Source organism: Oreochromis aureus, linkage group 23, assembly GCF_013358895.1.
Source record: "Oreochromis aureus strain Israel breed Guangdong linkage group 23, ZZ_aureus, whole genome shotgun sequence".
NCBI lineage: Eukaryota > Metazoa > Chordata > Actinopteri > Cichliformes > Cichlidae > Oreochromis > Oreochromis aureus.
The window spans coordinates 15,374,392-15,401,172 of record NC_052963.1 but is presented as its reverse complement, the minus strand read 5'-3'; the positions used below and the strand labels follow the sequence as shown (position 1 = coordinate 15,401,172).

General features: G+C 40.9%; 3 protein-coding genes, 8 non-coding genes and 1 pseudogene across 12 annotated transcripts; 7 read left to right on the top strand and 5 right to left on the bottom strand.

Annotated features, from left to right (window-relative positions):
* The first annotated feature begins 132 nt into the window (after positions 1-132).
* Positions 133-251, top strand: LOC120436548. The gene has a single exon (XR_005610532.1). It is a non-coding gene; the product is annotated as a 5S ribosomal RNA (ribosomal RNA).
* Positions 252-1,086: 835 nt separating this feature from the next.
* Positions 1,087-1,204, bottom strand: LOC120436532 (annotated as a pseudogene).
* Positions 1,205-1,558: 354 nt separating this feature from the next.
* On the top strand, positions 1,559-1,677 carry LOC120436547. Its single transcript, XR_005610531.1, has one exon. It is a non-coding gene; the product is annotated as a 5S ribosomal RNA (ribosomal RNA).
* An 835-nt stretch (positions 1,678-2,512) lies between these two features.
* Positions 2,513-2,631, bottom strand: LOC120436572. The gene has a single exon (XR_005610556.1). It is a non-coding gene; the product is annotated as a 5S ribosomal RNA (ribosomal RNA).
* Positions 2,632-2,987: 356 nt separating this feature from the next.
* On the top strand, positions 2,988-3,106 carry LOC120436546. The gene has a single exon (XR_005610530.1). It is a non-coding gene; the product is annotated as a 5S ribosomal RNA (ribosomal RNA).
* An 841-nt stretch (positions 3,107-3,947) lies between these two features.
* On the bottom strand, positions 3,948-4,066 carry LOC120436571. The gene has a single exon (XR_005610555.1). It is a non-coding gene; the product is annotated as a 5S ribosomal RNA (ribosomal RNA).
* A 357-nt stretch (positions 4,067-4,423) lies between these two features.
* LOC120436545 lies at positions 4,424-4,542 on the top strand. Its single transcript, XR_005610529.1, has one exon. It is a non-coding gene; the product is annotated as a 5S ribosomal RNA (ribosomal RNA).
* An 837-nt stretch (positions 4,543-5,379) lies between these two features.
* On the bottom strand, positions 5,380-5,498 carry LOC120436515. The gene has a single exon (XR_005610517.1). It is a non-coding gene; the product is annotated as a 5S ribosomal RNA (ribosomal RNA).
* A 356-nt stretch (positions 5,499-5,854) lies between these two features.
* Positions 5,855-5,973, top strand: LOC120436544. The gene has a single exon (XR_005610528.1). It is a non-coding gene; the product is annotated as a 5S ribosomal RNA (ribosomal RNA).
* A 2,988-nt stretch (positions 5,974-8,961) lies between these two features.
* On the bottom strand, positions 8,962-10,881 carry LOC116321742 (transcription factor Adf-1-like). Its single transcript, XM_031741667.2, has 4 exons — positions 10,505-10,881; positions 10,335-10,400; positions 10,122-10,202; positions 8,962-9,675 (listed from the first exon to the last, which is right to left on the bottom strand). Exons 1-4 carry the CDS (start codon positions 10,832-10,834, stop codon positions 9,313-9,315), a joined length of 840 nt encoding a protein of 279 aa, XP_031597527.1. The 5' UTR covers positions 10,835-10,881; the 3' UTR covers positions 8,962-9,312.
* A 3,820-nt stretch (positions 10,882-14,701) lies between these two features.
* LOC120436409 (carcinoembryonic antigen-related cell adhesion molecule 7-like) lies at positions 14,702-18,138 on the top strand. Its single transcript, XM_039607398.1, has 6 exons — positions 14,702-14,957; positions 16,938-17,099; positions 17,182-17,307; positions 17,434-17,594; positions 17,671-17,776; positions 17,874-18,138. The coding sequence occupies exons 1-6, from the start codon at positions 14,876-14,878 to the stop codon at positions 17,960-17,962; spliced, it is 726 nt and encodes a 241-aa protein (XP_039463332.1). The 5' UTR covers positions 14,702-14,875; the 3' UTR covers positions 17,963-18,138.
* A 3,867-nt stretch (positions 18,139-22,005) lies between these two features.
* On the top strand, positions 22,006-26,553 carry LOC116321753. 2 transcript variants are annotated; one of them, XM_031741683.2, is made up of 11 exons: positions 22,008-22,280; positions 22,799-22,960; positions 23,043-23,168; positions 23,282-23,442; positions 23,517-23,628; positions 23,725-23,823; positions 24,420-24,440; positions 25,055-25,075; positions 25,246-25,272; positions 25,384-25,440; positions 25,716-26,553. In XM_031741683.2, the coding sequence occupies exons 1-11, from the start codon at positions 22,199-22,201 to the stop codon at positions 25,754-25,756; spliced, it is 909 nt and encodes a 302-aa protein (XP_031597543.2). In that variant the 5' UTR covers positions 22,008-22,198; the 3' UTR covers positions 25,757-26,553. The 2 variants fall into 2 exon arrangements, with proteins under 2 accessions (XP_039463391.1, XP_031597543.2); XM_039607457.1 differs by lacking the exons at positions 24,420-24,440; positions 25,055-25,075; positions 25,246-25,272; positions 25,384-25,440; positions 25,716-26,553 and adding an exon at positions 24,181-24,412 and having other exon boundaries at positions 22,006-22,280.
* Positions 26,554-26,781: the final 228 nt, after the last annotated feature.

Here is a 26,781-nt window from a genome sequence, read left to right as displayed (position 1 = left end):
TCAGTGTTGAAGCTGCAGTTAACAACAAAGGTTTGCATGTTTTCGCCGTAACATATGAAGCTTAGCACAATACTATAGTTTAAGCTGTGTGACATTTGCCAAGTATAAAGGTCTTTTGTAGCGGGCCTCCTCGCTTACGGCCATACCACCCTGAACACGCCCGATCTCGTCTGATCTCGGAAGCTAAGCAGGGTCGGGCCTGGTCAGTACTTGGATGGGAGACCGCCTGGGAATACCAGGTGCTGTAAGCTTTTGCACTTCAACACACAAACTGCAGAGGGTGCTGCTGCACACTCAGTGGAGGCAGCTTCATGACAACGCTCCTGATTGCCTTTTGCTTTTGTGTAAAACAAAAACAGGAAAACAACAAGAACAAAATATTTAGGAAATACACAAACTTATTTATTCTTTAAATGTAGGAAATGTCTATGGCTAGTCCGTCTGGGCTCAGTAGTGAGGAACTTGTTAACCTTGTAGTGTGCAGGGGCACAGTGTCCACCCATGTGCAACGACTTTGAATTCTTATTCGCTGCTGACTGCGGTCCCAAGAATACTGAATAAATGCGCAGCAGTGTGCTACCCTGAGCAGGGAACACGATATCATGGAGTTTCTAACATGGAGCAAGGTGAAGGTGATGCTACTATCTAGGACCGCCCCGCTTAGCTTCAGAGATCAGATGAAATCAGGCGTGGTATGGCCGTGGCGAGAGGCTTCCTCGATAACAGGGTTCATGTAGATACTGTAACCCATTTATTGTGATTTAAAAACAATTTAGAGTGAAGGATATTGATTAGTTTCTTCCTTCCTTTTTTTTTAATACCGCACATGACAGCACAGTTATAATGCATACTTAATGCTGCAAAATTCACGTCATAAACAGTTGTGAGTGTTTGCACAAAAACATCTACAGGTGCTCTGTGCATGTACAGTGATATTGATATAACGCTTGAAGAATTTGACATTACTACATCAGTGGAAGAGCTCTTTATGCAAGACTCACTAACCACCCTATTAGAAAATGAGCTAAAAGAGTGCCTCAGATTCGTTTCAATATTTAAACTGTCATTTGTGTGTTGAAGTGCAAAAGCTTACATCACCTGGTTTTCCCAGGCGGTCTCCCGTCCAAGTACTGACCAGGCCCGACCCTGCTTGGCTTCCGAGATCAGACGAGATCGGGCCCGTTCAGGGTGGTATGGCCGTGGCGAGAGAACGCTTCAGAAACAGCCTTTTATACATGCTGTGATGACACAGTCATGCTTACGTTTTTATGTTCTGTGTAGAAGTTGAATTCTCCAAACCACGAAAATGTTGGACTTCCAAATCGTCCTAACACACTGTGTGCTCTCTGTCACTTTAACACTGTGCTGTGAGAAACTAACATGTGTTATTATCGTGACGTTACCGCGGAAAAGCATTTTGCACCTCAGTGTTGAAGCTGCAGTTAACAACAAAGGTTTGCATGTTTTCGCCGTAACATATGAAGCTTAGCACAATACTATAGTTTAAGCTGTGTGACATTTGCCAAGTATAAAAGGTCTTTTGTAGCGGGCCTCCCTCGCTTACGGCCATACCACCCTGAACACGCCCGATCTCGTCTGATCTCGGAAGCTAAGCAGGGTCGGGCCTGGTCAGTACTTGGATGGGAGACCGCCTGGGAATACCAGGTGCTGTAAGCTTTTGCACTTCAACACACAAACTGCAGAGGGCGCTGCTGCACACTCAGTGGAGGCAGCTTCATGACAACGCTCCTGATTGCCTTTTGCTTTTGTGTAAAACAAAAACAGGAAAACAACAAGAACAAAATATTTAGGAAATACACAAACTTATTTATTCTTTAAATGTAGGAAATGTCTATGGCTAGTCCGTCTGGGCTCAGTAGTGAGGAACTTGTTAACCTTGTAGTGTGCAGGGGCACAGTGTCCACCCATGTGCAACGACTTTGAATTCTTATTCGCTGCTGACTGCGGTCCCCAAGAATACTGAATAAATGCGCAGCAGTGTGCTACCCTGAGCAGGGAACACGATATCATGGAGTTTCTAACATGGAGCAAGGTGAAGGTGATGCTACTATCTAGGACCGCCCCGCTTAGCTTCAGAGATCAGATGAAATCAGGCGTGGTATGGCCGTAAGCGAGAGGCTTCCTCGATAACAGGGTTCATGTAGATACTGTAACCCATTTATTGTGATTTAAAAACAATTTAGAGTGAAGGATATTGATTAGTTTCTTCCTTCCTTTTTTAATACCGGCACATGACAGCACAGTTATAATGCATACTTAATGCTGCAAAATTCACGTCATAAACAGTTGTGAGTGTTTGCACAAAAACATCTACAGGTGCTCTGTGCATGTACAGTGATATTGATATAACGCTTGAAGAATTTGACATTACTACATCAGTGGAAGAGCTCTTTGCGCAAGACTCACTAACCACCCTATTAGAAAATGAGCTAAAAGAGTGCCTCAGATTCGTTTCAATATTTAAACTGTCATTTGTGTGTTGAAGTGCAAAAGCTTACAGCACCTGGTATTCCCAGGCGGTCTCCCGTCCAAGTACTGACCAGGCCCGACCCTGCTTGGCTTCCGAGATCAGACGAGATCGGGCGCGTTCAGGGTGGTATGGCCGTAAGCGAGAGAACGCTTCAGAAACAGCCTTTTTATACATGCTGTGATGACACAGTCATGCTTACGTTTTTATGTTCTGTGTAGAAGTTGAATTCTCCAAACCACGAAAATGTTGGACTTCCAAATCGTCCTAACACACTGTGTGCTCTCTGTCACTTTAACACTGTGCTGTGAGAAACTAACATGTGTTATTATCGTGACGTTACCGCGGGAAAAGCATTTTGCACCTCAGTGTTGAAGCTGCAGTTAACAACAAAGGTTTGCATGTTTTCGCCGTAACATATGAAGCTTAGCACAATACTATAGTTTAAGCTGTGTGACATTTGCCAAGTATAAAAGGTCTTTTGTAGCGGGCCTCCCTCGCTTACGGCCATACCACCCTGAACACGCCCGATCTCGTCTGATCTCGGAAGCTAAGCAGGGTCGGGCCTGGTCAGTACTTGGATGGGAGACCGCCTGGGAATACCAGGTGCTGTAAGCTTTTGCACTTCAACACACAAACTGCAGAGGGCGCTGCTGCACACTCAGTGGAGGCAGCTTCATGACAACGCTCCTGATTGCCTTTTGCTTTTGTGTAAAACAAAAAACAGGAAAACAACAAGAACAAAATATTTAGGAAATACACAAACTTATTTATTCTTTAAATGTAGGAAATGTCTATGGCTAGTCCGTCTGGGCTCAGTAGTGAGGAACTTGTTAACCTTGTAGTGTGCAGCGGGCACAGTGTCCACCCATGTGCAACGACTTTGAATTCTTATTCGCTGCTGACTGCGGTCCCGAAGAATACTGAATAAATGCGCAGCAGTGTGCTACCCTGAGCAGGGAACACGATATCATGGAGTTTCTAACATGGAGCAAGGTGAAGGTGATGCTACTATCTAGGACCGCCCCCGCTTAGCTTCAGAGATCAGATGAAATCAGGCGTGGTATGGCCGTAAGCGAGAGGCTTCCTCGATAACAGGGTTCATGTAGATACTGTAACCCATTTATTGTGATTTAAAAAACAATTTAGAGTGAAGGATATTGATTAGTTTCTTCCTTCCTTTTTTTTAATACCGGCACATGACAGCACAGTTATAATGCATACTTAATGCTGCAAAATTCACGTCATAAACAGTTGTGAGTGTTTGCACAAAAACATCTACAGGTGCTCTGTGCATGTACAGTGATATTGATATAACGCTTGAAGAATTTGACATTACTACATCAGTGGAAGAGCTCTTTGCGCAAGACTCACTAACCACCCTATTAGAAAATGAGCTAAAAGAGTGCCTCAGATTCGTTTCAATATTTAAACTGTCATTTGTGTGTTGAAGTGCAAAAGCTTACAGCACCTGGTATTCCCAGGCGGTCTCCCGTCCAAGTACTGACCAGGCCCGACCCTGCTTGGCTTCCGAGATCAGACGAGATCGGGCGCGTTCAGGGTGGTATGGCCGTAAGCGAGAGAACGCTTCAGAAACAGCCTTTTTATACATGCTGTGATGACACAGTCATGCTTACGTTTTTATGTTCTGTGTAGAAGTTGAATTCTCCAAACCACGAAAATGTTGGACTTCCAAATCGTCCTAACACACTGTGTGCTCTCTGTCACTTTAACACTGTGCTGTGAGAAACTAACATGTGTTATTATCGTGACGTTACCGCGGGAAAAGCATTTTTGCACCTCAGTGTTGAAGCTGCAGTTAACAACAAAGGTTTGCATGTTTTCGCCGTAACATATGAAGCTTAGCACAATACTATAGTTTAAGCTGTGTGACATTTGCCAAGTATAAAAGGTCTTTTGTAGCGGGCCTCCCTCGCTTACGGCCATACCACCCTGAACACGCCCGATCTCGTCTGATCTCGGAAGCTAAGCAGGGTCGGGCCTGGTCAGTACTTGGATGGGAGACCGCCTGGGAATACCAGGTGCTGTAAGCTTTGCACTTCAACACACAAACTGCAGAGGGCGCTGCTGCACACTCAGTGGAGGCAGCTTCATGACAACGCTCCTGATTGCCTTTTGCTTTTGTGTAAAACAAAAACAGGAAAACAACAAGAACAAAATATTTAGGAAATACACAAACTTATTTATTCTTTAAATGTAGGAAATGTCTATGGCTAGTCCGTCTGGGCTCAGTAGTGAGGAACTTGTTAACCTTGTAGTGTGCAGGGGCACAGTGTCCACCCATGTGCAACGACTTTGAATTCTTATTCGCTGCTGACTGCGGTCCCCAAGAATACTGAATAAATGCGCAGCAGTGTGCTACCCTGAGCAGGGAACACGATATCATGGAGTTTCTAACATGGAGCAAGGTGAAGGTGATGCTACTATCTAGGACCGCCCCCGCTTAGCTTCAGAGATCAGATGAAATCAGGCGTGGTATGGCCGTAAGCGAGAGGCTTCCTCGATAACAGGGTTCATGTAGATACTGTAACCCATTTATTGTGATTTAAAAACAATTTAGAGTGAAGGATATTGATTAGTTTCTTCCTTCCTTTTTTTTAATACCGGCACATGACAGCACAGTTATAATGCATACTTAATGCTGCAAAATTCACGTCATAAACAGTTGTGAGTGTTTGCACAAAAACATCTACAGGTGCTCTGTGCATGTACAGTGATATTGATATAACGCTTGAAGAATTTGACATTACTACATCAGTGGAAGAGCTCTTTGCGCAAGACTCACTAACCACCCTATTAGAAAATGAGCTAAAAGAGTGCCTCAGATTCGTTTCAATATTTAAACTGTCATTTGTGTGTTGAAGTGCAAAAGCTTACATCACCTGGTTTTCCCAGGCGGTCTCCCGTCCAAGTACTGACCAGGCCCGACCCTGCTTGGCTTCCGAGATCAGACGAGATCGGGCGCGTTCAGGGTGGTATGGCCGTAAGCGAGAGAACGCTTCAGAAACAGCCTTTTTATACATGCTGTGATGACACAGTCATGCTTACGTTTTTTATGTTCTGTGTAGAAGTTGAATTCTCCAAACCACGAAAATGTTGGACTTCCAAATCGTCCTAACACACTGTGTGCTCTCTGTCACTTTAACACTGTGCTGTGAGAAACTAACATGTGTTATTATCGTGACGTTACCGCGGGAAAAGCATTTTTGCACCTCAGTGTTGAAGCTGCAGTTAACAACAAAGGTTTGCATGTTTTCGCCGTAACATATGAAGCTTAGCACAATACTATAGTTTAAGCTGTGTGACATTTGCCAAGTATAAAGGTCTTTTGTAGCGGGCCTCCTCGCTTACGGCCATACCACCCTGAACACGCCCGATCTCGTCTGATCTCGGAAGCTAAGCAGGGTCGGGCCTGGTCAGTACTTGGATGGGAGACCGCCTGGGAATACCAGGTGCTGTAAGCTTTTGCACTTCAACACACAAACTGCAGAGGGCGCTGCTGCACACTCAGTGGAGGCAGCTTCATGACAACGCTCCTGATTGCCTTTTGCTTTTGTGTAAAACAAAAAACAGGAAAACAACAAGAACAAAATATTTAGGAAATACACAAACTTATTTATTCTTTAAATGTAGGAAATGTCTATGGCTAGTCCGTCTGGGCTCAGTAGTGAGGAACTTGTTAACCTTGTAGTGTGCAGGGGGCACAGTGTCCACCCATGTGCAACGACTTTGAATTCTTATTCGCTGCTGACTGCGGTCCCCAAGAATACTGAATAAATGCGCAGCAGTGTGCTACCCTGAGCAGGGAACACGATATCATGGAGTTTCTAACATGGAGCAAGGTGAAGGTGATGCTACTATCCACATTACTGCAAGACTAAAACCAGGTTAATAAAGCTATTTTAACAGCAGGCCTCATGGGTTTTAATTGCAAACTTGACTTTGTAGTCTCAAACGACAGAAATCCTTTTAACTTTCTTTAACCAAAACGACGCCAATATGTAATAACTGTAATAATTCGAGACTTTAAAACAAGAAGTTTTAGGGACTTCAGTTTCAAAATGGCTATTCTTGTTTCTCCCAGAGTGACAAGAGCATCACATCCACTCTTCCATTCAGCTTACTGATTCCTACAACTCTTAATATTCATTACATTATATGTAGATGACTGGATGAGTGGCTGGATTTGAACAGTTCATTGTAAAAGGCAGAATCGTATTTTGCTATTAATTTAGGATATGTAATCACACTATTAACAATAGGTTCATGAATGGAATTGACCTGTTCCTGTTGCTTTTTCAGATTAAAAAAAGGAAATAAATAAGCTGTGCATTGTTCTCCTTTTTCTAACAGCTGTCTGCTAGCTCTCACATTACGAGACATAAATCATTAGGAATTTCAAAGCGATGTGCACATTTGGGTATCAAAAACTGTTTCTCCATTTTTCTCTACTATGTTAAATTACTGCTGTAATTACTAAGAAATCGGGCTGTTTCAAATTTACAAATTTTGCAGTAAACAAATTGTTTTCTGTAGTTTCTTGAAAGGAAAAGTGGGAAGCTAATTTCTTTAAACGAGCAATACCACCCTGATTTTCATTAGGCTTTAAACTTACATTCAATAAAGTCTTGAGATTTAAGACGTTTTGTTGGGCCAGAGCAGTCAGCTATTATCAGACTAGCACTGTGGCAAAACAGCACAGTGACCATGATCAAGATACACCTGCCAGTTTTATGGTGTGTACAGTGTAATAACAGTGCGCTTTCCCATTGCCTATACAAACTACAAAGAGCGCCGACATCCTGGTAACTCTTGTTACCAGGATGTCGTCACAGTACGTACAGGGAGTGCAGAATTATTAGGCAAATGAGTATTTTGTCCACATCATCCTCTTCATGCATGTTGTCTTACTCCAAGCTGTATAGGCTCGAAAGCCTACTACCAATTAAGCATATTAGGTGATGTGCATCTCTGTAATGAGAAGGGGTGTGGTCTAATGACATCAACACCCTATATCAGGTGTGCATAATTATTAGGCAACTTCCTTTCCTTTGGCAAAATGGGTCAAAAGAAGGACTTGACAGGCTCAGAAAAGTCAAAAATAGTGAGATATCTTGCAGAGGGATGCAGCAGTCTTAAAATTGCAAAGCTTCTGAAGCGTGATCATCGAACAAAGCGTTTCATTCAAAATAGTCAACAGGGTCGCAAGAAGCGTGTGGAAAAACCAAGGCGCAAAATAACTGCCCATGAACTGAGAAAAGTCAAGCGTGCAGCTGCCAAGATGCCACTTGCCACCAGTTTGGCCATATTTCAGAGCTGCAACATCACTGGAGTGCCCAAAAGCACAAGGTGTGCAATACTCAGAGACATGGCCAAGGTAAGAAAGGCTGAAAGACGACCACCACTGAACAAGACACACAAGCTGAAATGTCAAGACTGGGCCAAGAAATATCTCAAGACTGATTTTTCTAAGGTTTTATGGACTGATGCAATGAGAGTGAGTCTTGATGGGCCAGATGGATGGGCCCGTGGCTGGATTGGTAAAGGGCAGAGAGCTCCAGTCCGACTCAGACGCCAGCAAGGTGGAGTACTGGTTTGGGCTGGTATCATCAAAGATGAGCTTGTGGGGCCTTTTCGGGTTGAGGATGGAGTCGAGCTCAACTCCCAGTCCTACTGCCAGTTTCTGGAAGACACCTTCTTCAAGCAGTGGTACAGGAAGAAGTCTGCATCCTTCAAGAAAAACATGATTTCCATGCAGGACAATGCTCCATCACACGCGTCCAAGTACTACACAGCGTGGCTGGCAAGAAAGGGTATAAAAGAAGAAAAACTAATGACATGGCCTCCTTGTTCACCTGATCTGAACCCCATTGAGAACCTGTGGTCCATCATCAAATGTGAGATTTACAAGGAGGGAAAACAGTACACCTCTCTGAACAGTGTCTGGGAGGCTGTGGTTGCTGCTGCACGCAATGTTGATGGTGAACCGATCAAAACACTGACAGAATCCATGGATGGCAGGCTTTTGAGTGTCCTTTCAAAGAAAGGTGGCTATATTGGTCGCTGATTTGTTTTTGTTTTGTTTTTGAATGTCAGAAATGTATATTTGTGAATGTGGAGATGTTATATTGGTTTCACTGGTAGAAATAAATAATTGAAATGGGTATATATTTGTTTCTTGTTAAGTTGCCTAATAATTATGCACAGTAATAGTCACCTGCACACACAGATATCCCCCTAAAATAGCTAAAACTAAAAACAAACTAAAAACTACTTCCAGAAACATTCAGCTTTGATATTAATGAGTTTTTTGGGTTCATTGAGAACATGGTTGTTGTTCAATAATAAAATTATTCCTCAAAAATACAACTTGCCTAATAATTCTGCACTCCCTGTAGTTCCTAAATCAAAGTCAGTCTTCTGGTGTACCAGACAAACAAAGCACATAATTATAAAAGTTCAAAGATTTTATAAATATACACTACACATTTAATATAAAAATACAATATATACATTTGTGCTATACTAATTTCTGTATTTTTGTAATAAAGCTATTGTGGGACTTGGCGGATGTATGTGCACACGTATAAACTAAACACTTGACAACTATAAAAATGTCCTGAAACTGTCAGCAACAGTCAGTGTAGCAAGCTCACACTTCACAGCATGCTGTCAGAGAAACTCTCGGCTTCTTTCTATGAGCCTCACAGACAAAAGCAGAAGATGGAAGCAAAGGTTTTATGATATTAAGAACAACGCGTAAGAATGGGTGAAAAAAAATAAAGAACAACAAAGACGTGTCATCAGGTTTTCTTGTTGTCGTTTGTTGTTTGCAGCTCAAAAGCTTGTTGACGGAAGTTGCTCAACAGCAGCATCACCTGTGCCATGGCATCTGCCCGCATTTTGTCCGGCAATGTCCGCAGCCCCTTTGCGACCACGATTCCAAAGTAGTGCGACTCGTCCAGCTCGTCCCCTTGCACAGCACACATGTCACGTAATGCTGCCATTTTGGAGCAGTCCAATATCAGGTCTTTTATGGAGGTGGTGGCGTGGTCCTCATCATGTTCCTTCCTTTTATTAGGCCGGCTTTGTGGGGTCGGGGTGATGCAGCGCCGTGTCGGGCTGCCCTCGGACCTGGAGGGGCTCGGCAGAGTTGACTCCATCAACTGCAACGAAACAGAATGGGAAATTACTAGTCAAGGAAGCATCATCAAGCAGTTATTAACCTTACCATAATGACTGTATTGTATGGACCACATCTCCTCCTCATTGGGTCAAGATGAATTTGCAGAAACATATCTGACATGAGGCAATTATTAATAACTATGTTTCCAAAAACTTCTTATAAATCCTAATTCTTTTAATTTCCACATATATTATGTTTATTTCATCATCACCTTGTCAATGTAATGTTACATTCTCCATTTGTGTATGTGTATATTTCCGTTTTTTCCATATGTAAATATGGTTCTGTTAAGTGTTTATAAGCAACCAAGTTTTTGTAATCTGATTATACTGCTATTTATTTTTTATACATGCTATTTAAAAAAAAGCATGATAGAGGACCCACACATGTCTGTGCCAGTCAGGCTAGTCCTGTAAAAGCACTTACTTGTATTTCGCCACCCTGGCTGCTGTTGTGTGGTGACGGTCCAGGGGATGCTGCAGCTGAACTCTGGGATTTATCAGGATACTAAAGGAAAACAGCACCAGTGTAAAAATACTGAGATGCAGTAATACCACCAAACACTTCCGCTATGACTGTACATAGCTAAACATACAGGTGAAGGGGATCAAAACATCACACACAAACAGGAATACTTACAGGGTTAGCCATGTCTTCCAGCACCTGGGCCGGCCCTGCGGGGGAGGATGAGAAGTCTTCGGGACTCTATTAAGGACACATGAACTGTAAATACCCCAAACCTTCTTATAGTTTGTTTATTTTTATTTATTTTATTTTTCTGCACAGCTGGAAGTTATTGCGTCTCGTACCTCTATTGTGTACCTCGTCACGGCATTCCTGTGTTTCACGTACCCGTCCAGCCACGACAGGGACTTCAGCAGCGGAGGGGTTCTCGCTGGTCTCGCTGGCTGGCCGCTTTTGCTGGTGAACTTTTTCTTGGCCCGAACATACCTGTCCCGAAGTTGCTTCCACTTCTCCCGGCATTTGTCAGGCTCTGTCTGGAGGGCGGCTGCTATTTCTTGCCACGACTTGATGCTAACGTGCGGGTTCTTGTAATACTTGTGTCCAGGGTCATAAAGGTTGTGGTGTAACGCAATTTGTTCAGCTAACTGTTCCTCGAAACTTTCGAGCGCTGCCATTTTTGTCAGCTTCCGTGAAGGTTTTCTCTTTCCGGGTCAACTCAGTGTTTCAACCAATCAGCATTCGATCTACGTATAGCGTCATCAACGTCGACTACGTGCTGTTTGTTATGATTATTATTGTTATTATTGTTAATAATAATAATAATAATAATAATAATAATAATAATAATAATAATAATAATAATAATAATAATTAATATAGAGATATAGAGATACGATTAAAATGCCTAAATAACATATGCAAATTAAGATTTTTGCAGTTGCATCTTCACGCTAATTTCTGCCAAAAAGGGAAACAAATGAGTGTGATTGTGACCCAACACATCAGAAGAAGAGAGATTTCATAGCCACCCAGAGCAGTCAGAATGGCAGGACAGAAGGGGAATATAAGCAGTGTCTAATCTGGCACTTCCACCCACTCCTTTTTAGAGACCCTTAACGGTCAGATGGAAATACAGCAGGAAGCTTTGTGATACCTTCACTTTTCTCTGACAGGGTCTCCCAATCAGTGTGTGCGACAAGTTTACACTGCTAATAATGGATAAACTGACAGCTCAACCACTGAAATATGGTTAAATATTGATTTTCACTGTAGCCCCTCTGTTACATTTCAAAAGGATTAAAATCATCACTACAGTGTCCACTCTTTCAGGAAACGTGTGTAGTCTGTTTCAGTTTCATCCTTTTGAAAAGCTCCTTCCTTTATCATCAGGATTCATTAAAACAGGAACCACATAGTGATTTCATTGTGTTTGTGATAACCACTAGAACCTAAAACATTGAAAGGAAACAATATCTAAAAACTCTTTTGGGGAACCGGGTGCAATCTACTTGGTTATATTTTCTTTTGACTTTTGACAGCATTTTTAACATTTACTTTTTGTCTTTAGGTTCACTGTTAATTCTTCTTTACTTATATGAAATGAAATGTCTTTTAGCATTTATTTGGGCAGTTATTTTAACTTTAATTTCAGTCGTTACTGGGACACAAAAGAGCATTTATATTGTACAATCAACAGTCAAAGTAAACAAAGTGAATGCTGTAATTAAAATAAAGCACTTTTCTGAATTTAATAAGACCTGACATTTTTAAAAAAAAATGCCTGTAGTACAGTGGTGTAAACAAAGGGAAGCATTACTCCTCTTTATCAGATTTGACTGGAGTGTCCACACATGGGTATGAAAAATGTTGGTCACTAGTAAGTGTGCTGCAATATGAGTTTTTATCTCATAACCACAGGGTGCATATTTCTGAAAACATAAATGAGATTGAGTGGAGCGTTCTCTTGGGTTGCAGTAACACATTATTGTCGCCAGGGGGAGAAAAATTACGTTTTGGGTTTTTTTTTTTTAACTTTCCATTTACTTTCTAAAAAGTACTTTAACTTTGCTTAACCTCGTTTAAAGTTCGTTTTATTGGTATCAAACGCTTCTGTCAGTGCGCCCCAGGGTGGCTGTGGCTACAATGTAGCTTGCCATCACCAGTGTGTGAATGTGTGTGTGAATGGGTGGATGACAGGTTGTGTAAAGCGCTTTGGGGTCCTTAGGGACTAGAAAGCGCTATACAAATACAGGCCATTTACCATTTATCTCCAAAAGTTGAATCTGTTCATCTGGACGTAGCGTTTTGTGGGAGAAACGTTTCGTCACTCATCCAAGTGACTTCTTCAGTCTCAGCTGACTGCAGGTTTCCCCAACCTTTATAAACAGTACATTTGCATAATGACTGAAACCAGCCCACTGAAGGAACAATGGGCTGTGAGGTCAGTTCCTTAATCATAATTATGCAAATTCCCATGACCATTGATCAACAATCACTGACCAAAACCCACTGATCAAAGCCCGCTGATCAATGGCCATGAGTACCATTCACAGAGAGTTGGGGAATGGCTGCAATCACAGCATTGTAAGATGGCGAAAGATGTACCCTTAGGCCCCCTCCTCGATTCAGAGATGGTCTTTCCCTTTTCACGTAAATGGCCTCCTTGACTCCGCGCTCAAACCAGCGTTCTTCCCTGTCCAGGATGTGTACATCCTCATCGTTGAAAGAGTGTCCACTGGCCTGTAGGTGTAAATAAACTGCAGAGTCCTGGCCTGATGAGGTTGCTCTTCTGTGTTGTGCCATCCGCTTCGCCAGAGGTTGTTTGGTTTCCCCGATGTATAAATCCTGGCAATCCTCCTGGCACTTAACAGTGTACACTATGTTACTCTGTTTGTGTCGGGGGACCCAATCCTTGGGGTGGACCAGTTTTTGGCGCAGCGTATTTTGGGGTTTAAAAGCCACAGAGACCCGGTGTTTAGAAAAATGCGTCTCAACTGTTCCGATACTCCTGACACATATGGGATCACTACAGGTTTTCGCCTGGGCAGCGGTTGTCCTTCTCTCCTGGATCGGCTGGAGCTTTCTTTAGGTGCCTTCCCAGCTTTGACAAAAGTCCAGCTGGGATAACCACATTTACTCAGGGCCTTCTTGATGTGCTGTTCTTCTGCCTCCCTGGCCGCTGTGTCAGTGGGGATGGTGTTCGCTCTGTGTTGTAGCGTTCTGACGACACCCAGTTTGTGCTCCAGTGGATGATGAGAGTCAAACCTTAGATACTGATCCGTATGTGTGGGTTTACGGTACACGTCAGCTTTTAGATGTCCCCATTACTGATGGAAATCTCACAGTCTAAGAAGGCTAACCTGCCACTTTTCATATCCTCCCTGGTGAATTTGATGTGTTGGTCCACCGAGTTAATGTGATCTGTGAAATGTAGTACGTCCTGAGATTTGATTTTCACCCAGGTGTCATCCACATATCTGAACCAATGGCTTGGTGGTGTTCCAGGGTAGGATAGCAACGCCTCTTTTCCACTTCTTCCATGTACAAATTGGCCACGATGGGTGAAACTGGGGAGCCCATGGCACACCCATGTTTCTGCCTGTAGAACTGACCCTTGTATGTGAAGTAGGTGGAATGAAGACACAGTTCCAAAAGCAAACACACTTGGTCGATGCTGAGAGTGGTCCTGTTGCTGAGGTTGGTGTCATCCTGTAATCTCTCACGGACTACCTCCAACGCTTCCGTGACTGGGATGCAAGTGAAGAGAGATGTAACGTCGTGCGAGACCATGGTTTCATCTGCCTCCATAATGACATCTCTCACCTTCTCAACAAAATCCAGGGTGTTCTGGATGTGGTGTTCAGAGCTGCCCACCAGCGGGTTGAGGATCGAAGCCAGAAACTTGGAGATGTTATAGGTGACCGAGTTGATCATGCAGACAATTGGTCTTAAAGGTGCACCCTGCTTATGTATTTTCGGTAAACCATACAGACTTGGTGTAGACTCCCCTGGGTACAGCCTGTGGTATGAGGTCCGGTCGATAGCCTTGTCTTGTTCTAACTGCTTCAGACAGTCTATGACCCTCTTCCTGTAGCCACTTCCTGGGTCTCGTTTCAGGGGCTCATAAGTATTGATCAGTGTTCTTTGATCAGTGGGTTTTGGTGAGTGATTGTTGATCAATGGTCATGGGAATTTGCATAATTATGATTAAGGAACTGACCTCACAGCCCATTGTTCCTTCAGTGGGCTGGTTTCAGTCATTATGCAAATGTACTGTTTTTATAAGGTTTGGGGAAACCTGCAGTCAGCTGAGACTGAAGAAGTCACTTGGATGAGTGACGAAACGTTTCTCCCACAAAACGCTACGTCCAGATGAACAGATTCAACTTTTGGAGATTTACTTTCCTGGATGATTGAGAATGCATCAAGACCATTTACCATTTACCATTTATGGTGATTATCCAACAATATAACAACGTTGTGGGTGTTAGTTTTGTACAGAGGCATGTCCGGGTTGAGGCGGGGTCTCCCACCCTTCTTTCACTTCCATCGTTTTTTTTCGCCCTGTCCTGTTCAGTGTTTCTGCTAGCTTAACTGTTTATGCTGGCTCGTCTAAACTACTGTGCGTTTGGTTTTTGACTTTAAGTTTATCTGGCACGTTTCTCGGGACTTCCGGCCTGGAGTTTTCGTCGTTTATGACCGTTTAAGTGACGAAGATGTGGCCTTCAGAGACGCTAATCGTGTGGCTCGGCTGTTTGTGTGTCCTCCTAGCTGCCGTGTCTCCTTCAGTACATGCGGGTAAGTCTGCTGTCCTCTTGAAGGACCCTTGAAGCAGCTCGATTTGTAGCACATAGTGAAAACTGTGTTTTGCGGATTAGGTGGGTGTTTTTTATGGCGTTATTTTTGTGCCACTATTCTGAGCGCACGTTAAAAAAAATTGAGCGCACGTAAAAAAAAAAAATGCAGGTGCAAGTGTTGCATTTTGAGGAGAAATTTCGAGGAGAAATGTAAATAAAAGCTGAGAAATACTTTTTTTTTTTCCACAATGATGCGTCTTGTACATCATCTTATTATCTTTTGGGAGACGCCTGTGTCATTTCCAGTCAAAAAATAACTTGCTAGTTGAATAAAAGTAACTTTAAGTCAAAATTTGCCAGGGGTATGAATAATTATTGGCTTGACTGTATGTATGATTTGTATCACCTTCATGTTTCCCTCTCACCACATATCCAAACCGATATCATGACCAGCAGCTTTTACAGCTGTGGCTCCAGCAAACAGCTGATACTAGAAATTATTATTAAATAAATTCTAACAACAACTTATCAAGCTTGAACGTGCTGCTGTTGTTTAGCGCGACATCAGCTGGTTTCCTCTTTCTGGCGCAAAGTGGGCGATAAACAAACAACAGAGAGGATCAGCTGATCGTTGATCAGTTTCATGATTGAAGTAGCAACAGGAGAGGGAGGGGGGAGAATGAAAGAAGAAGAGGCAGCTGTGCAGCAAAGACACAGAATAACTCCAGCTTTGTCTTTTTCATTCTCCCTGAAGTACGGGACCAATCGCGTTCCTTTTCCCCTCAATACGGATGTATTGTAATTGGTCCAGCCCAGAGTTGATCATGACCAATTGGCTAATCCACCACCTTTCATTGTTTATACCGTTACAAAAACAAACAAACAAACATAAAAATGAAAAATCACCATCGGCCCACCGGGCAAGTGCCCGGTATGCCCAATGGCCAGTCCAGGTATGCGGTCAGCTGGTGGGTAACAGGGATCTCCGAAAACATTAGAGCACTTATGCAAATATGTGATGTCTTGATAAATCGAGCTGATATTTGAAGTTTACACAGCACCATTCTCGCATGAAAATATCTTAAAAGTTTATTTTGTGACCCAGAAAGATTAATATTTCAAACTCCGCCACTCTGTGTTCCTCCGCCACTGCCTCGTTTGAGTTTTGGACGAAATGGATTCTGGGATATTGCATTTCGTCATTTCGAGCTGATTGGAGACCAAAACAGCCAATCAGATTTTTTTGCATCCCAGTCTGTGATTGGCTGGTTTTGTGGCACAAATATAACGGTGTACAGAAAGAGTTGAACGCGCACGGGCAGAAATGTTGAGAGTGCAAACAACACATTGCGAGCAAGTGGAAATGCAAAAACTGTGCGAGAGTTGCTGCTATTGTGTGTGTATATGGATAATAGCAAACACTATGAATTTTGTTCACTCAAATTTAGCTTTTCTTCGCTCAAAATAAATTTCTCCTCAAAATGCAACACTTGCACCTGCATTTTTTTTTTTTTTACGTGCGCTCAGAATAGTGGCACAAAAATAACGCCATACTTTTTATGAAAGCTAAATCGTAGTTTAGTGATTTTCCCTGTTTGTGACCCCACCCAGTGCAAACCGGCGTTCACATAGTGTTTTCAGCCAATTTCTTACAGTTAACAATAGCCAGCACACCAGGACTGAGTCCTTATAGACTCCAGAATAGAGGAGGTGAAGTGGAAGCTACAGCTGTAACAGGATGTGTCACACAACAGTGATAAATAAGTCAGGATTAGTTAGCACACAATGAGACAGACAGCAGCGTGACACAGCAGCACGATGCATGTTTGAAATGCCAAAGCGGTTTTATAGAAACGTGTAGTATGTGTGCAGTTTAGCTTTATTCAGCATGAAACTTTCACACTAGTTTAAGGAATGAGTCACCTTTTCCAGTCACTAATAGAAGCTTTAAAGTATTTTATCTGATCATTTATCCTGGCAGATACTACAGTCTATGGAAAAGTGGGAGGAGAAGCTGTCCTAACACCACCTGATGGTTCTGTGTCTGGCCCCATCACACAAATCTCATGGAAAGAAGGTTCTAACAAAGCCATGGAGTGGGAGACAGGTGAAATGAATGCAACAGGCTATCGTCAGTTTGATGGTAAGCTGTGTTAGCGGTGCAGTGGTCACATCTTTGATTATCAGTGATGAGTTAAAGGTAACAGTATCATATATGTTTGAAGATCGTAGCCACCTGGACACTTCCACTGGTGTGATGACGATCAGCGGACTGTTATATGAGGACAGCAACAGCTACACACCCGAGATCAACAACAGGCGACTCTCTCCAGTTCGCCTCGTCGTCCTCTGTAAGTGGATACATTAAACTGTGTTCAGCTTATCAAGTAAAAGACTTAAAATGTTTAGTATGTTACAGCAAAACTAATGAAAGTGAATCACATGATGAATTTTCCTGTTTCCTTTTCTAACAACAGCTCCCGTCCCTGCACCCAGTGTTAACAAATCCTGTGATGAGAGCAAATGTGACTTGATCTGTGAAGGAAACACAGCCAGAGCCACTCCAGTCAACTACACGTGGAAGTCAGATGATCCTCGGATGCATGTTTCATCTGGGAGACAATATACTGTTTATAAGGTAATATATTTAGACTTAAGAAAAATGTGAAGACCTTTTCTCTGTGGGTTCAATAATATTAACTCTTTCACTGCAGTCCCAGATAAACAGTTTAAGCAGTTATGAGGTCAGCTGTGAGATACAAAACCCAATCAGCAAGGAGAGAAGTGAACCGATCACCATCTCTTCAGACTCATTCTCTTGTGAGTTATTGCCATAAAGTATTCCTTTCAATCTCATTAATGCTGCACATCACCAACTTTGAAAAGCCACTTACTGCTGCTGTTGTTTTTTTTATAGCATCTGGAGGAGGTCCAAACATTTCCATGGGAGTTACAGTGCTTGTGGTGTTTTCTACAGTGACTGGGATAATGACTTATTCCTTTTAGATTTTGTATCACAAACAAAATAAGAGAATTACATTTGAAAATACTAGATAACATTGTGACAAAGTGGGTGAGAACACCGTTTGTCTATATTCTTGGTTAACATTCTTGTTTTGATTTAACCATATTTCACATGTAATCTGCAATAGAATAAAGCTTTGATTGATTGATTGATTGATAGGCAAACATCTACTATCCCGGGTTTGTTTATGTTTTGCACTTTTACAGATTACATAATATAACATCTTGGTTTATGTCAATTCCTACAAGTTTGTTAAGTTAACATGTTATTTACTTCAACTAGTGATGGGTCCTGCAACACTGACGCACCGACACATGTATCAAGCTCACCTAGCGAAGCCTGTATCCGTGCATGCGTCACTTTAAGAAAAAGTCACGTGATCGATACAGCTGCTGTATCGCTCATTGCCAACGAGCCAAACTGTGTTTAAAAAGTACCGCATCCGTATCTGCCAACGGAATGAGTCGCCACAAAAAAACAACAACAAAAAAACCCACAACTCTCCATAACAAAATGGAGCCCGAAAGAAAAAGAAATGTTTCTGCTGTGTGGGATCATTTTGATCTTTTAACTGCAAATAACGTAATAGTTTGTCTTTGTTTCAGTGTAATCTATCAGAATAGGAAAAACAGCAATGTGAGTTGAAGTGTAAATTATTTATTTCATTTTATGCAGGTTAAATGTCGCATCTGTTCTGCAGAGCTTTCTTACACAAACAAAAGCACCTCCTCAATGTTTAGGCATTACAGAGCCAAACATGAAAATGAGGAGACAAACACACCGAGAATGAACACAGGTCGGCCTATATTGACACTGAACAGCTTTATCATCATTTTTTTTTTATTAATATGTGTTTTATTATTTTCAAATCAGCATCTAGGAAGACTGTTCTGGACCAGGCAGTCCTGAATTTTATTATAAGGGACTGCCAACCCCTTAGTATTGTGGAGAGTGTCGGACAGAAACATTCCAAGATCAGAGGATCCTTTAAGGTACTGGGGGAATAGGAAGACATCTTATCAGAACCTTTTCCACCTGGCTTTGCAGTTTTTGTGTACCCCAGCTTCATCTGTGCCTGTGAGTTTTCCAAAGCTGGGGAAATTGTGTCAAAAAAACGCAATAGACTGAATGCAAAAACATTGGATAAACTTATTTTTCTGAATAGAATTTTATAATAAACTCTGAGTCAAATGGGTAACATTACATTCACAATACTGTGGAGAGTTCAGTCACGGAGGAGACAAAGGTTTCTTTGGGAGCACCCGTTTATTTACAACCACTGCCGCTACCTCCCTCCCCAGCGCAGCAACCAAACATAAAAACAAAAAAAAAGGGCGCTCTCTCACCGGAAACAGTCGCCGAGAGAGCGCGTCACTCATCACCATGACAACAGCAAACAGAACTATAATAACAAAACCCCAAAACAGCCCTGACCCGCTACAATACTTTCATTTTAATTTTCACTTAGTGTCATTCACAATATATTTTATAGATGTCTACAATATTTGAAATGTAAAAGATATAAAGTGATTCCATGGAAAGTACAATACCTTACAGTGTACAAGTACGACTAGATCTTTGAATCAGTGTCTGTTGTGAGTCTCAAGTAAGTTGCCTGCAATGATATTTAATGTCCAGCAGGTGTCAGTATGGAGCAAAACAGCAACACTGTGTCGACACAGTATCGATACAGTTTGGGGAATGTGCTGAAACGCTACACGAGGCCTCATCTACCCATCACTAACTTCAACTGTTAATTTGTATTGTTTAGAACTTACTTTACCTACCTGTCTTCTAGCAACAAAAGGAGGAAATGTAGTTTTACTTCCTGCTTTATACCTTCTGGGTTCATCTGAGGTCACAGGAAGAGACCAAGTGCAGGAGGGGAAGAACTCTCGTAATTTAATAAAGTTGATTTTAGAGTGTTTATGGATAAATAGATTTATTGTTGTAGTATGTATTGATTACACCATAGAGTTTATGTTGCCAGTAAAGAGTAGTAGAGGTTTGAATATAATTATGTTCATCTTACCTACCTACGGAATGGAATAGTCCAGAGGAGAAATTGTTTGGTTAAGTGGACTATTTAAACAGAAGAACTCAGGTGTATGAGAAGAAAGGTTCAGGTCAGTGTAGCTGTGTGCAGTTTGACCTTAATTTCCGTTGATTTAAGTTCAGTTATGTTTATTTGAACGGAGTTAATTTGGAGTTGAGTTTCTTATTTGTTTCTTTGTAAATATTGTTTGGGTCACACAATGGTGAATAAATCACTTGCTACACTGGACAGCATCAGTCTCCTGCACTTCTTTGACCGCTTAAGTCAAGTCCTACCACAAACATATATCCATCCAACACATACATTTCAAGATTATGTGACAGTGATAGAAAATGTACCTTTTGTAAATATGAACCTGAAAGTGTAACTCATTTGTTTTATGGCTGTTCATATAGTGCTACATTTTGGAGAGAACTTGAAAATTATATACTGTGCAAAACAACATACAAAGTCAAAATTGAAGGGAAGAACATTATCACTTATTTTAAAACCAAAAAAAAAATTTATGTACCATTGTCAATCTTTATATCGTCATAGGGAAATTCCACATACATAAATGTAAATTTCAAAACTCAACACCATTATTTAATGTTTATTTAATTGAAATTGAATATTGCTTAAACTCTCTTAAATTAACTTCAACTAAAAAAGGTTTATCATTGATTGACATTCATTCAGAATTTTTTAACAAATGAGCTGTCACAGATTTTCAAGTACAAAGCTATTATGAAGTCTGTCACATCCCTCTTTTTTCCCTTTATTTATTTACTCTATTTACCCTTCTTATTTTCATTGTACTGCTTATTGTTACTCTTATTTGCCCTGTATGTCTACTGTACAAACTGAAGTGGAATGACTGACTGTTCACTTTACAATTTCAAATAAAGTTCTGAGAAAAAGTTATCATTGTTATTATTATTGTTGTTGTTGTTGTTTATTTCATTTAATTTTAATTAGTTCATGTAATTTTGTTTTATATATTTTGACTTATTCTCTGTAATTCACAAATATAGAGATACAATAGAAGAAATGCACAATATCATTAAAATGCATAAATAACATTATGCAAATTAAGATTTTGCAGTTGCATCTTCACGCTAATTTGCATTTTAATTTAATTCAATCAATTTTTACTTCAGTGTTTGTTTAAAGTAATATTTTATACCAGTTTCGATTCAATTCTGGGACCCCTGCTCTGCACATTTACTTCTGGTGTAATAACATTTGTTTATCAATGGTAGGTAACTTGTTATATCAAATGCACTATTTTCATTGAGTAGAATGTAAATCTAGGCTAGTGGTGTCTGATCCTACTGTATTCGGCTTTGCAGGTTTACCAGTGATGTGGTTCAGAAACACAGTGCCCTTATGAGCCAACAGAGGGAAACAAATGAGTGTGAAGAAGAAACAAAAACCACAGAAGAGAGATTTCATAGCCACCCAGAGCAGTCAGAATGGCAGGACAGAAGGGGAATATAAGCAGTGTCTAATTTGGCACCTCCATCCACTCCTTGACATTTAGGAAGCTTTGTGATACCTTCACTTTTCTCTGACAGGGGCTCCCAATTTACACTGCTACTAATGGATAAACTGACAGCTCAACCACTGAAATATGGTTAAATATTGATTTTCACTGTAGCCCCTCTGTTACATTTCAAAAGGATTAAAATCATCACTACAGTGTCCACTCTTTCAGGAAACGTGTGTAGTCTGTTTCAGTTTCATCCTTTTGAAAAGCTCCTTCCTTTATCATCAGCGTTCTCTTAGGTTGCAGTAACACATTATTGTCGCCAGGGGGAGAAAAATGACGTTTGGGTTTTGTTTGTTTTTTTTAACTTTCCATTTACTTTCTAAAAAGTACTTTAACTTTGCTTAAGCTCGTTTAAAGTTCGTTTTATTGGTATCAAACGCTTTATGGTGATTATCCAACAATATAACAACGTTGTGGGTGTTAGTTTTGTACAGAGGCATGTCCGGGTTGAGGCGGGGTCTCCCACCCTTCTTTCACTTTCATCGTTTTTTTCGTCCTGTCCTGTTCAGTGTTTCTGCTAGCTCGTCTGAACTACTGTGCGTTTGGTTTTTGACTTTAAGTTTATCTGGCATGTTTCTCGGGACTTCCGGCCTGGAGTTTTCGTCGTTTATGACCGTTTAAGTGACGAAGATGTGGCCTTCAGAGACGCTAATCGTGTGGCTCGGCTGTTTGTGTGTCCTCCTAGCTGCCGTGTCTCCTTCAGTACATGCGGGTAAGTCTGCTGTCCTCTTGAAGGACCCTTGAAGCAGCTCGATTTGTAGCACATACTGAAAACTGTGTTTTTGCGGAGTGGGTGGTTATTTTTATGAAAGCTGAATCGTAGTTTAGTGATTTTCCCTGTTTGTGACCCCACCCAGTGCAAACCGGTGTTCACATAGTGTTTTCAGCCAGTTTCTTACAGTCAACAATAGCCAGCACACCAGGACTGAGTCCTTATAGACTCCAGAATAGAGGAGGTGAAGTGTGGAAACTACAGCTGTAACAGGATGTGTCACACAACACGCGATAAATAAGTCAGGATTCGGTAGCACACGATGAGACAGACAGCAGCATGACACAGCAGCACGATGCACGTTTGAAATGCCAAAGCGGTTTTATAGAAACGTGTTGTATGTGTGCAGTTTAGCTTTATTCAGCATGAAAATTTCACACTAGTTTAAGGAATGAGTCACCTTTTCCAGTCACTAATAGAAGCTTTAAAGTATTTTATCTGATCATTTATCCTGGCAGATACTACAGTCTATGGAAAAGTGGGAGGAGAAGCTGTCCTAACACCACCTGATGGTTCTGTGTCTGGCCCCATCACACAAATCTCATGGAAAGAAGGTTCTAACAAAGCCATGGAGTGGGAGACAGGTGAAATGAATGCAACAGGCTATCGTCAGTTTGATGGTAAGCTGTGTTAGCGGTGCAGTGGTCACATCTTTGATTATCAGTGATGAGTTAAAGGTAACAGTATCATATATGTTTGAAGATCGTGGCCACCTGGACACTTCCACTGGTGTGATGACGATCAGCGGACTGTTATATGAGGACAGCAACAGCTACACACCCGAGATCAACAACAGGCGACTCTCTTCAGTTCGCCTCGTCGTCCTCTGTAAGTGGATACATTAAACTGAGTTTGGCTTATCAAGTAAAACACTGAAAATGTTTAGTATGTTACAGCAAAACTAATGAAAGTGAATCACATGATGATTTTTCTAACAACAGCTCCCGTCCCTGCACCCACTGTTAGCAAATCCTGTAATGAGAGCCAATGTGAGTTGACCTGTGAAGGAAACACAACCAGAGCCACTCCAGTCAACTACACGTGGAATTTAAATGATACTGGGATGCATGTTTCATCTGGGAGACAATATACTGTTCATAAGGTAATATATTTAGACTTTAGAAGGTGTGAAGACTTTTCTCTGTGGTTTCTATAATATTAACTATTTCACTGCAGTCCCAGATAAACAGTTTAAGCATTAAGTTAAGCTGTGGAATAAAAAACCCAATCAGCGAGAAGAGAAGTGAACTGATCACCATCTCTTCAGACTCATTCTCTTTGACATCTTGTGAGTTATTCCCATAAAACATTCCTTTCAAATTCATTAATGCTACAGGTCACCAACTTTGAAAAGCCTCTTACTGCTGCTGTCATTATTTTACAGCATCTGAAGGAGGTCCAAACATTTCCATGGGAGTTATAGTGCTCATCGTGCTGCTGGGTTTCGTCATATTGCTGGTTGCCTTTCATAAATGGAAAACAGGTGACAAAATAAATACTGTCTTTCATCAGCATATTGATATTCAGCAATAACAGTTAACATTAGTATTAAAGCCTTATCTTGCACACAGGCCTGTTTTGTGTGAAATGTGATCCCCCCGCCCCCCCAAACTCATAAGCTCAGATGCTAGCAGAACATTATAAAAATGTCCTGTCGACCATGAAATGAACCTCAATGTAATTCCAAATTATAACATTTAGAAAGAAGACACTTTCATACAAACAACCCGCACGTGTTCAGTCTTTGTACTGCCATGAACTTCAACATTCATCCTGCTAAATGGCACCAGTAGAGTCTGAGATGTAGCTCTTGGGTTTTTTGGAATTTCTCGTCTGACAGAGATGAATTTGTTCGGGTGGAAGACATACCTGAATGCTCCAGACCGACACACCACTAAAACCTCAGTATTGCTGATGATTGATTAATTAGTGCATTTGGCAAAGAGGGTTCATCCCAGTGAGTACCAAATAAAGTTGCTAGTGAGTATAGGTTTTATTGAGCTTCATTTGAGTTTCATTTCTGATTGATAATGGTGGATCGCTAATCTAATGCTGTCATTTTCTTTTGATTTCTTCCAGGAACGTGGTTTTTTGAAAAAGGTAAGAAGTCTAAAACAAAGTCCTTCCTAAACAAATCTGAAGCTGGAAAGTAAACATTTACTTTTTATTTGCTTAATTGTATTTTATTATTCACTTTGTCAGTTACTCTCTATTTTAAAATGGTGAATTAGTTATCAGTACTATCTGATACTTTCGGTCAGTTTAAAAATGCATCACATGTGATTCATCTTTAGACTAGAGTGTTAGTTTTACAATCCACAGGCCAGTGGTGGATCTTGGTAACAAGAACAACATGGAGAGAGGCGACCACAGTTTGTGTTGTGTGTAAATGATCTCAGAACGTGACTGAAGGAGCATTTCTGTTCAGTTTTAGCTCTAATGTTGAAGCCATCACAGCTGAATCTAATTAACATTAACAGAACCAGCTGGCTTCAAGAAATGCTGCAGCGTTTTAGTGAACGTGGATGTATTTTTAGTCCAAAATCAGATTCTCTGATCAGGCAATGAAATGCAGCATAATTATAGCATCATCAAGAAAATATTGTCCTTTTTTATGGTATAAATATCAAAGTGTTGGCAGCTCAGTGATGACTGCGAACAATAAAACAAAGACTGGTGTCTTTAACTGTCCTTTGCTGTAATTCTCTCTGCAGAGTCCATGCCGTGGGAAGGAGGTCAGTAACATATTGATTATAGTCGCCTTTTAAAAAAAAAAAAAAAAAAAAAAAAATCAGTGTCTTTTAGAAAGTAAAACTCACTGAATACCTGTGGTTCTTCTGTGTGCTGTTTCTTGTTAATGTCATTGTTGTTTATGTTTTGTTTTGGGGGGTTTCATCCACTTCAGATTTCTGGAGGAGGGATGAACATCAGAGTAAGTTTCAGCCACACTGTGGTTCATAAATTTTATTTATTTTTTTGTTCACAGTGGGGATTTTTGTGGAATTAAAAGCTGATGTCTATATTTCTGTCATTAAAATAACAGGACAAGCTCATGCGGCTAACGGCACCACTGCTCAAAAACAAAATGAAAACCCTGAAGGTAAAACTGTCTCTACTTAAATCCATTTACAGCAGTAAATCACTCTGGGTATAGACTTGATAAAGGACATGTTAAGCACATCTCTAGCTCCATAGTTTGATCTTGGACTCTGTGAAAGTTGCTTTGACTGACTCACAGCTTTAAAAATACTGGGACCTGAATCGGTGTTTAATTTAATTTAAAACTTTGGCCATATTTATAAGGCCTTCACCTTCAGCTTTTTAACACCTGTGTCTAACTTTTTTCTTCTTTGTCTTCTTTTTGAAATCTGTCAGAGGAGACGCCAATGACAAACCGCCAAACCACACAGCAGTAAAACAAGTTTTACTTGTTTGTTTGTTTTTTATCTTTCTAGAGACTTAAGAAAATGAATCATGTAATATTTTGAAGTTATTTCCATCAGAAGAAGAATACAATTTTGTTCACGACTCTACTTTGTTCTTCGTGTACCCTGCATTGTTACTGTGAACACATTTAAAGCGGAGAGGAAATACTACATGTATAAAGGCTGATTTACAGCATCGAGTCCTACTCTTAAAAAACTGACTATGAAGCTGGATTTATTAATAATACTACTACTAATAATAATAATAATAATATGTGTCTAAAGTTAAAGTTTTTAGTGCCAGTACGGAAAGTGATGTTATGTGGTTGGTTGGTTGGTGCTAATAGACTTAAATTAGTTTATGTTGCTTCTGACAGCTGCAGTGAGTTTTATGTTAAAGTACCAAGGATATATTGTCCCCTTTCACGCTCTGTCTCTTAAGCACTAAGTGGTCGTTCATTATTGACTAGCTGCACTGAAATATGGGAATCCACCTGTTAGCCATATTGTTAGGGTTTGTAGAGCACTTTATAAATGAGCAGAGCTTGGTCGAGTTAGGTGGACTAGTGATTTACAAGGATGAGAAGCTTAAGTCTGACACTGTCACCTTTGTCTTTGATTTTTCCTCCTTTGGTTGGATGTAGACACACGGCACACAATCAGCTGGCAGAGCAGATGTTCAGAGGATGTGATTAGTGTGATGTGCATACTTACTACATTACTTACTAGATGTGAAAAAAAAAATCAAAACGCACAATAAGTGAAGGAGAGCGTAACATGGAGGGGGCGGGGGGTTATGATTCATCTGTGAAATCACAGCTGTGTGGAAACCTCAGTGTCACGGTTGGTGGGGCTGATCTGACTTTTCAAGTGGAAAATCTGAGTTGAGGATGACAGTCTAGAGTAGGGCTGCATGGTGTAAATCAGCCATTATAAATGTAGTGTTTCATGTTCACTTTAATCTGATGTTTAATCTGACATGAAACTATTGTTTTTTTGTTGTTGTTTTGTTTTGT